The following is a 9,329-nucleotide window of genomic DNA, read 5'->3' as shown; positions in this document are numbered from 1 at the left end:
AGTTGAGGGCCCCCAGGGTAGGAGACTAAGGTTTTGGGGTGCAGTTATTTGGGGTACATTTGGCAAAGCTGAGGGGTGCTGCATAAAATGAGGTTCATTTGGAAATTTACCATGTTACTGTTTGGGATGACTTTTGGTTATAGCTCCCTTGCACTCCACATTTTAGAAGGCTCTTTCTTTAGTGAACCCCCCAGTAAACCCAGAATTTGAAAAGGGAGACACTTGGAAAGGAAGAGTAGCTCCTCTTTTTCCTATGTAGATGGGACAGATTTGAATGAGAAAATGGTGGCTTTTAAATTCTGAACCCCCGTTTCTTAAGGGAGCACATCTTAGTTTAGGGAGCAGGGGGGGCACGGGGTGTCTTAGGGTAAAGTGGGTACCCTGACCAGGGCAGTAATAGTTGTAACTGTAGTAAAGAAGAGATAGTGGTGGGGTGTAAGAGGTTTTTCTTGTACCCTGATTCGTTAGAATCAGAGCCCCAAACAAAGCAGAGGGCCGGGAGTGTGGGTGAGATTGGGGAGAGGGCTTCCCCAGGCAGCAGGGGCTAGAGGGGAAGCCAGGTCAGCTCTGCATGCCTGGGTCCCAGCTGTCCTCGGCTCTCCTCCTTCTCCCTCCCACCGCCCACCCCCCCAACCCAAGGAAAAAAACTGCCTGTGCAACAGCAATGGCAGATTCCAATCCTCCAGGCTTTCCTAAACCACCACGGAGAACAGCCAGGGGGGAGGGGAAGGGAAGATCGGGCTTTCCTGCTTCCCTAAAACTGGGCTTGGAGGCTTGACCTCCTGGCCCCCAGACCTTCGAGAAGTGCCCCTGGGTCTGGAAGCCAGGTGTCCTGGACCCTAACTCCCAAGCGGGGGGGCCTGGGGAGACGGGAGGGGGAAGGAGGGAGTGACTTCCAAAATTGGCATCGGGACAGAGCAGGGCTGGCGGGAGGCAGGCAAAAGACGGAATTTTCCTGAAAAAACGGGAGTATCTGAGGACCCCAAATTTGGGGAGCTAGTCCAGGACTGTTCTGACAACATCCTAGATTTTTTGGAGATTTTTTGGGGGCCCTGGGACCCCTCTAGATGGGGTGAGGAATGTAGTGTTGGGGGAATCTGACTGGGGCATTGCAGCTGCCTCTCCCGCCGAGTTGGAGACGGATGGGCTGGGACGAGTTTGGGGGGGGTGTCCCCAATTCTAACTGGGAGTGAAGGAACCCCCTTCTGAACTCTCTTGTGGGGGTCCCCACTCCTTAGGCACTCCCCACTCACTGAGCCAGCTGAAAAGGAAGGAGGCCAGCGATGCGACTGGGGCAGCTCCTTTCTCCTGCACCCCAAATATGAGGGATGCACCCCAAATTTTGCTCCTTTCAAAATAGGGGACCAGGATCTCAGGGGAGAGTAGCTGAGGTAAGTGGGGAGGAAAGTGTCCCCTGTTTTCAGGAGAGACATGGCGGTTGGGGGGGAGGTTTGGAGGTACGTGTTGGGGTGGGGTTGGGCTTTGTCAGTCTTGAAAGTGGGGGGAAGATTGGTAAGGCTTTCTCTTGCACCCCAAAACTTTAGTTCCCTAGATGGAAACTAAGAGCTGAGTCCAGAGGGTTCCATAACATCCCCAGCCGTTAGTGTAGTGTTTAATTTCTGTTTCACCCCCACAAAGGCTCTGCCGAGGTGGGGGGGAATCTGGGGTAGCTATTGATTTTGGGGGGCTATGGAAGTTGGAATGAGGAGCAGAGGGCCCTGGAAGGGTTTGGTGTAGGGAAGACAGACAGGGGGGCTGGCATCTTCCAAGTCTTAAAAGACTGCTTACACCCACCATCTTTTTGCTTGCTAAGTTTGGGGGTGTGTCGGAAGGGGGTAGTAAAGATGGGAGGATAACTCTTGGGTTTTAGAGGACATTGTTTTGATTTGCAGAAGGGATTTTGACCCTTGAATTCTGTTTTCAGGGGGCCGCTTTTTAAAAATTTAAGGCCTGGACAGGAGAGAAAGACCAAGGGAAGGCCTAGGGTGGGGGTGGGGAGAGACGTGTTTGCCTCAGCTTAAAACGTGGCTCTCTGGGGTGGGCCCGCCTTTCTTGGCCTGGTGGATGAGTTGGTGGGGGTTGTTGCGGGAGGTGGGACTTGGGTCCTGAGAGTCCATAGGAACTGGGAACAGTGTTGGGGGTTGAATGTCTGCTCCCCAGGTCCAGATGGCCCTCTTCTTGGACTGTGTTGCTCCCCTTTCCTCCTGACCTCCATTTCCTGCCTTTGGCCTCCATCTTGTGGAAGGCCCAGGGCAACTTCCGGCCCCCTCTCCCAACCATGTTCCGGTCCCACCACCTCTGGACTGCCAGCTCCCAAACCTGCCGTCCTTGGCCTTCTGACTGCTCTTGCTTTCTCCTGGGTACTGACCCAGGGAGAGGAGGAAGGGACTCAGTAAGTCTTGGGTTTCTGCCCTTGCTGAGTCAGGAGGCAGTGTTGGTCCCCCACAATCATTCCCGATTTCCTCTGCCCCTGACTCCACCCTGGGGATCCCCAAGTGGAGCTCCTACAGAGGTAGAATTTCCAGAGGCCCCTTTCCCCCCAGTTGCCTGTCAGCTCCTAGCCCTCGTTTCCTACCCCCTCTCCCCAGGTCCTCGTTGGGGCCATGTTTGCCCTCGTCTCCTTGTGCTTGGTGGTGAGAGTCGTCCAAGTGCTGCCTCATGCTCTTCCTCTTGACCCACCCAGTCCTGCTCCCGCCCCAGCAGCACACTGTGGTTTGTACGGCACTGTGGCCACGTCCAAACCACACTGTGGTGTTAGAGCGAGGGTAGGGGAGGCGCCGCTGAGGCCTGGCTGAGAGGCCACCCTGGAGAAGCGACACAAAACCAACTGGGGCTGCGACAGACTTCTTGAGAGATGGGGGGAGAGGAGGGGCTGGAAGTGTGAATGCACTGAGACAGCCTGCTGAAAACCCCCAGGTTGTTTTAGGAATATTGACTGCCAGAGACCCTGGGAATAAGCTCTCCCTCCAGAGAGCAAAGTGGGAGTTCTCTTTCTTTCTTTCTTTTTCTTCACACACCAGCTCCCCTGGCTCTAGCAGCACAGAAATATTGGCACTGGGAAGCAGAGTCTGCCAGTATTAGCTGTGCTGCTCCAGGCAGGGTGGTGGGAGCTGCTGAGCAGGGGCTGAGCCCCCAAAAGCTTTGGAGGAGAGGGAACCACCCCTGGTCTTCCAGGAACATTAGGCTGAAGGCACCAAGCTGAGAGGAAAAGCTTTATTCATAGTTTTCTGTATAAAAATGTCTGTCGGTTGGAGGTCACAGGGGTTGGGGGCAGATGCTTATGCAGAACTCTGAGGTCAACAGTCCCAGCAGCCTTTCAACCCTTTCTCACACAGGCCTTGCTCAAAGTCCCAGGTGATCCACAGGTCCAGGGTGAACAGTGAGAGGGGTCGGAGGTGGAAGACTCATCGAGAGAGCCGAGGAGGATCAGTGGAGGTCACGAGAAGGCCAGAACCCAGTGTCAGGCTGTCTGGAACAGGGAATGAAACGGCAGGCAATGGAGCAAGCTCCAACTGTGTTCCCTTAAGCACTCAGCTGCCTACAGACCCAAGCTCTGCACTGTGAGAACCTTCTCTCCCAAAGTCCTGTTACAAGGGAGGGGCTCCTGCTGAGAGGCTCTCCACAATCCAAAGGTGGATTTCCTCCCCTTCCCCTTCAGCTAATGGGGGGGAGGAGGAGGACTCCTACCCTGGTCGAAGTTGAGTTTCTTGGCTGGAGGAGTTTCTCCGAGCCCTTCAATATCCACCAGGTCACTGTTGCCATCGGAGTCAGCCAGAGCACTCAGTGTCACATCTGAGAGAGGAGTATAAGCTGGGTTCTCGGTTCCCTGACTACTCCCTAGTTTCCCAAAGCTTTGAATCCCTCTCTCTTCCCCCATGCTACTCCCTCTCTGAGACCCTTCACTAGGAGAGAGCTGTCCTTTTCTGACCCAAACCCAGTTGTCATTGAACCTCAGATGGGATTTTACCCCCTAGGTAGTAGCAATTCCACAGCCCTCACCAGCCTTCTGTTTCTTTATTGGGGGGTGCCCAGCCTCAGGGACACTGGAGCTGCCAGGTGGAGGGGCGGCTGGAGGAGGGGACAAGACACCAGATGCCACCTTCTTGGGCCCTTTCTTGGGTGATTCAGCAGGAAGGGGGATACCGGAGTCTTCATAGACCTTGCGTTTCACTGTGGTCTTTATCTGTGCCCTGAAAAGAACAAAGAGCAGGTCAGGAAAGGAAATATCAGAGAGACAGAAGGAAGAAGGGACAGGACAAGAAGGGACAAGGGTAATGGGGCACTGAACAACTACTGGGGGTCTCCTACATGAGAATCTAGGTTAGGGCCCCAACCTTTTCATAAAGTTCTCTCTTCTCCATCTCATCCTCTCTCTCTCTCTCTCTCTCTCTCCTGAAGTTTTGCACTCAGGGCAGAGGAGTGTGAAGTTAGTCCTTGAACCAAGTAGTGGGAAAGGCCCATCTCCTTATTCTTTTCTAGGAGAGACACATGGACGTGAAAGCTTACTAGATAAGCCTCAGGAACCCAAGGTAAATGGAGACTCAGATCCTGATGAACTGATTCAGAATCACAGTGTTCCCGGAAATACTGCAGTGGTGTCTCAAAAAGTTACCTCTTTTTTTCTTTACCGGAGCACTGCTCAGCTCTGGCTAATGGTGGTTTGGGGGATTGAACCCGGGATTTTGGAATCTCAGGCAGGCCAGTCTCTTTGCATAGTCATTATGCTATCTACCCCCACCCTCAAAAGGTCTTTATAAATAACCAGAAAACTCCCTAAATCAAATCTGACGGCTGGATATCTCAGGCAACCTAAAAATCAAATTCTTGGAAGGTCCTGATGACCACGACCTTTTAGTCACTTCTGATCAACTATGACAATTCTTGTATCTTTTTCAGCCCCCCCCCCCCCCCAGGAGGAGATGCAAACAAAACTAGCAATAACGCCCCAAGAGATGCTGAGCTGCAAAAGCGGTTCTGAGGAAGACGGAACCCTGGAGGGAGGGGGATGGGCAAGGGGGAGGGGCTGGAGGAGAAGGCTGCCCACCCTCCCGCCTGGTCTCTGCCGGCCAGCCCTCCCTCACACTGTCCGTTCCTTGATGATACAGCTGATGTGATTAAGATCGTCCCCAAACCGCTTCACAGCAGCCCTCAGCATCTCTATCTCCGTCTCGGTCCACTTGGCACTGTCAGAGGGGAGAGGGGAACAGCGAGAGTGGGAGGCGGAGGGCGTGCAGCCAGCCCGACGGCCGTGCACCTGCGGCAACCGGCCCGCGCGGCCCCAGCCCCCCAGCTCCGGGACCCCTCTCGTGAATCCCGAAAGCATTAAAAAAAAAAAACCAAAAAACTCTTAAAGCCCCCGTGAGAACCCCCCAACCAACCACATGCTATGTTGAGAGCGTCTCCCATATTAATGTGATATGACTGGTATAAACAGATCACCACTGAAACCAATTTTTTTTTTTTTCTTTTTACAAACTGAACCCCGCCTGCAGCGGTCTGGGGTGGGGCTGTGCGCGCGGCTGGGGCAGAGCCGGGAATCGGTGTGACTTTTTTTTTTTTCCTTTAACTCATTCATTCGTTCGTGTAAAAAAAAAAAAAAATCCTTTATTAGCACCTACTCCGCGCTGCGGTGCCAGGCACAAAGGGAAACTAACATCTGTCCCTGCCCTAGAGGGTCGCTGTGTGTGAAGTTACGGTCCGCGCGCGGCGTCCACGTCCCGGGCCGGGCTCACGTACCCCGCGGGGGAAGAATCGGCCACGGGATGCAGCTGCATCGTCAGCTCCCCGAGTTTCGTGAAGGCGGCGCCGGCCGCGGAGAAAATCTCTCCAACCTGGAGGCGGGGCAGCGTTACTGGGGGCCGGCGCAGCCCCCCAACTCCCCCTCGGTCCATCGGCGGCCGCCCGCCCGCCCGCAGCCCCTGGCCCCACCCCGGGCGGAAGAGAGCCGGGAGCCGAGCGGGGGGCCGCCCTCCCGTGGCCGCCAGGGAGCGCTGTCCGCGAGGGAGGTCGAACCTTTGTGGACGCTGACGTCATGTCCCCGCGCGCCTCCTCACGGAGACGCCGCTGCCACTGCCGCCACCACGCGAGCCGGGACCACGGTGACACCGGCGACAGAGCCGTTCCGGCCCCCTGGCAGGAAGTCCCACCCCTCCCCGCAGCCGATTGGCTTAAACCCGGCCTCCCGCCTCACTCAATGGAGGCGGCGCCGCGCTCGAGGACCAGGCCCTAGAAGACATCGCCTCACTTCCGGTTAGCCTCACTCCACTTCCGTCCCTGGGTCGGGTCTCCCCAGTAGGAGGCCCGGCTCCTGATTCTGTGGCCCCTCCACACGCACCCCTTCCTTCCACGCACAGACACAGGCTTGCGAGAGCAGTTTCTCTTTATTGGGATGTGGGACAAGGCAAGAAGGCCGGAGGGAGAGGGAAAGGCCAGCCCTAAGCCTCCCTCCACCGGAGCGGGATGCCAGAGATTGGAGATCACGGGACTCCGTCTCTGAGTAGGGAAGCCCAGTCTTGCAGAGGCCCTGAATCTGAGGTGTAGGGGTGACGGTGATACAGTGTGGGGAACAGTCTTTAAATAGAGGGAGGGGGCTGCAGAGGGAAACCGTGGCGGCGCTCTAGCGCACCATGTATTCCTTGCGTTTATTGAGCCGAACCTGGCAGAAAGAAAAACCTCCGAGGAGGAGGTACAGGCCCGCAGCGATGAAACAGTTGTAGCTGACTTGCTCGTACAGGTTGTATATGTTCTGGGGTCCATTCCTGGGGTGAAGATTAAGAGGTGTCAGAAACAACTAACAGCCGTCATTAACTAAGCACTTACCATGTGCCTTGTACCCTTGTAATTTTATTTACTTGCACTTCCCATGGCCCTGTGTGAGCTTGATTATAGCAATCATTCTGCAGAGGTGGACTGCGACACAGAGAAGTTAAATACTTAGCACACCTGAAGTGGTAGGCTTACGGTGGCTGCCCAAGTCCAGGTTTCCTTTTTTATTTATTTATTTTTAATTCTTTTAAAAATACTTATTTATTCCTTTTTGTTGCTCTTGTTTAATTGATGTCGTTGTTGTTGGATAGGACAGAGAGAAATGGAGAGAGGAGGGGAAGACAGAGAGGAGAGAAAGACAGACACCTGCAGACCTGCTTCACCGCCTGTGAAGCGACTCCCCTGCAGGTGGGGAGCCGGGGGCTTGAACCAGGATCCTTAGGTGGATCCTTGCTTTGTGCCACCTGCGCTTAACCCGCTGCGCTACTGCCCAACTCCCTAGGTTTCCTTTCTTTAAATCAGAGCAGTGGTCAGCTCTGGCTGGTGGTGGTGCGACGGGATTGAACCTGGGGCCTCAGACTCTCAGGAATAAGAGTCTCTCCATAACCATTATGCAACCTGCCAGCCCGCAAGTCCAGGTTCTGAAACCTCTCCTAACTATGCTAAAGAGCACTGTTGGCCGCACCCAGCTCGAACCCAGTTCTGTAGTATGGGGGACAAAAGGGAGGAAGAACCATCTAGCCTTCTGCAACTCCCCACCCATAATTCTGACCACAGGTCCTGCCATCTCGATCTACCTCTATCTCAATCTCCCCAACTTGAATACTTACTCAAAATCTTTCTCCGTGAAGGGAACGTCTTCAATTAGTACAGCGGAATGCACATTGAAAAAGATTCCAAGCATTATCTGGAAGAAGAAAAAAAAAAAAAAAAAAAGAAAAGAAAAAGAAATGGGCGGGTTAACACAGGCACCTGACCTGGCCCCTACCCAAATTCCTTCCTCTTCTAATGTTGCCACAACAATTGGGTCCAGGAACTACCAGAATGAGCTGGGATTTTGGGGTGGTTGTTGCTGGATTCGGACTCAGTTGCATGAATTAGGGGGTGAGGTGGTGACATTTGAGCCTGACAGGGGTAAGGGCAGGAGCCTAGATGATCCTCTCCAGAGGGCGTCATTATCACAAGACTGGGCGGCAAGAAGCACTTCTTCATTTTATCTCTTCCCGGACTGGGTTCGGGTTGAGTATTGGGGAAACGAGGCCCTGGCCACCTATTTCTGGAACAAACTCTTCCTTGTCTTACTGGCCTTTATTCATTCACTTACAAGCATCTCTCCATATCTGTAAGACCCCTCTCTCCCGTACAGGTTCCAGCTCCCCTTCCCCCCTCCCGCCTCGCCCAGTTCCAGTTATCCATTTCCCAATCTCAGTTGTTTCGTTCTCCAGCGGCGAGTCAGCCGACCCCTGCAGCCTGCCTGTGGCTGTCTAAGGCCTCAGGTCGTCTACCCTTCCAGCTCTCCAGCTCGGGAGCCCCTCCAGCCCTGTCTGGTTCTCGCAGGGCAGTCCCCTCACCAACATGATCACTCCCCAGGCGCTGAGGACGATGCCGCAGGCGGCCAGCTTGGGCCCACAGCACAGAAGCGACGCCATGAAGAAGGGAATCAGAGGTCGCTCGGAGGTTGACCGAGCGGGGGAAGCGACGAGAAGTGTTGATGAGCCCGGAACAGCGAGCGAAGGGCTTAGCGCTGCGGAGCCTGGCGGGGGCCTGGAGGGCTGCGGGGGGCGTGGCTTGTGGGCCCAGCCACCGTGCGGGGGAGCGCCACACCGAAAAAGGGGGACTTCCGACTTCTGCTGGAACCTGAGCGAAGGCTGAACCCCAAAAAGCCCTTCAGCAATCGGTTTGACCTGTTTATGTGGAGGCGAGTACTACACGAGCGAGGGTTTCCGGTATCTGTTTTCCGCACCCCCCCCCACGGCGGGAATGGAAGAAGCCAAGGAAATCACGTGATCCCTGGTGGCAAGTCACGTGACAGGCAACCCCCAGTCGCCGGGCCTGGGGGAAAGTATAGCTTGGGGTAAGTCTCGTAACCTTGGCCTTGGAGGGCGCTTAGGAACAGAACATCGGGACCTCCTGTTGTCCCCTCAGATACGTTAGTTTCAGGTGGTGTTCCTAGATGGGGACATGGTAAGTGAGATAGATTTACACCACTAGTGATCGTAGTAGATCTACTCGTCTACCTTTAAAAACTCTGCCGGGAGTCGGGCTGTAGCGCAGCGGGTTAAGCGCAGGTGGCGCAAAGCACAAGGACCGGCATAAGGATCCGGTTCGAACCCCGGCTCCCCACCTGCAGGGGAGTCGCTTCACAGGCGGTGAAGCAGGTCTGCAGGTGTCTATCTTTCTCTCCTCCTCTCTGTCTTCCCCTCCTCTCTCCATTTCTCTCTGTCCTATCCAACAACAACAACAATAATTACAACAATAAAACAACAAGGGCAATAAAAGGGAATAATAAATAAAATAAATATTAAAAAAAAAACACTCTGCCACAGTAAGAGGAGATAGCAACC

The 9,329-nt window shown here is 54.5% G+C and overlaps 2 protein-coding genes across 7 annotated transcripts; both read right to left on the bottom strand.

The window, feature by feature from the left end:
* Positions 1-3,199: 3,199 nt before the first annotated feature.
* C12H17orf49 (chromosome 12 C17orf49 homolog) lies at positions 3,200-6,167 on the bottom strand. Of its 6 annotated transcripts, none has more exons than XM_007521648.2 (6): positions 6,013-6,167; positions 5,737-5,831; positions 5,082-5,183; positions 4,000-4,190; positions 3,688-3,792; positions 3,200-3,469 (listed from the first exon to the last, which is right to left on the bottom strand). In XM_007521648.2, the coding sequence occupies exons 1-6, from the start codon at positions 6,031-6,033 to the stop codon at positions 3,405-3,407; spliced, it is 579 nt and encodes a 192-aa protein (XP_007521710.1). In that variant the 5' UTR covers positions 6,034-6,167; the 3' UTR covers positions 3,200-3,404. The 6 variants fall into 6 exon arrangements, with proteins under 6 accessions (XP_007521710.1, XP_007521717.1, XP_016042990.1 ...); XM_007521655.2 differs by having other exon boundaries at positions 3,200-3,465; XM_016187504.2 differs by lacking the exon at positions 3,688-3,792.
* A 198-nt stretch (positions 6,168-6,365) lies between these two features.
* RNASEK (ribonuclease K) lies at positions 6,366-8,551 on the bottom strand. Its single transcript, XM_007521639.3, has 3 exons — positions 8,337-8,551; positions 7,596-7,672; positions 6,366-6,758 (listed from the first exon to the last, which is right to left on the bottom strand). Exons 1-3 carry the CDS (start codon positions 8,412-8,414, stop codon positions 6,617-6,619), a joined length of 297 nt encoding a protein of 98 aa, XP_007521701.1. The 5' UTR covers positions 8,415-8,551; the 3' UTR covers positions 6,366-6,616.
* Between the last annotated feature and the right edge of the window lie 778 nt (positions 8,552-9,329).

The sequence above is a fragment of the Erinaceus europaeus genome, chromosome 12 (assembly GCF_950295315.1).
Source record: "Erinaceus europaeus chromosome 12, mEriEur2.1, whole genome shotgun sequence".
Lineage (NCBI taxonomy): Eukaryota > Metazoa > Chordata > Mammalia > Eulipotyphla > Erinaceidae > Erinaceus > Erinaceus europaeus.
This window is presented reverse-complemented; position numbering and strand designations above follow the sequence as displayed.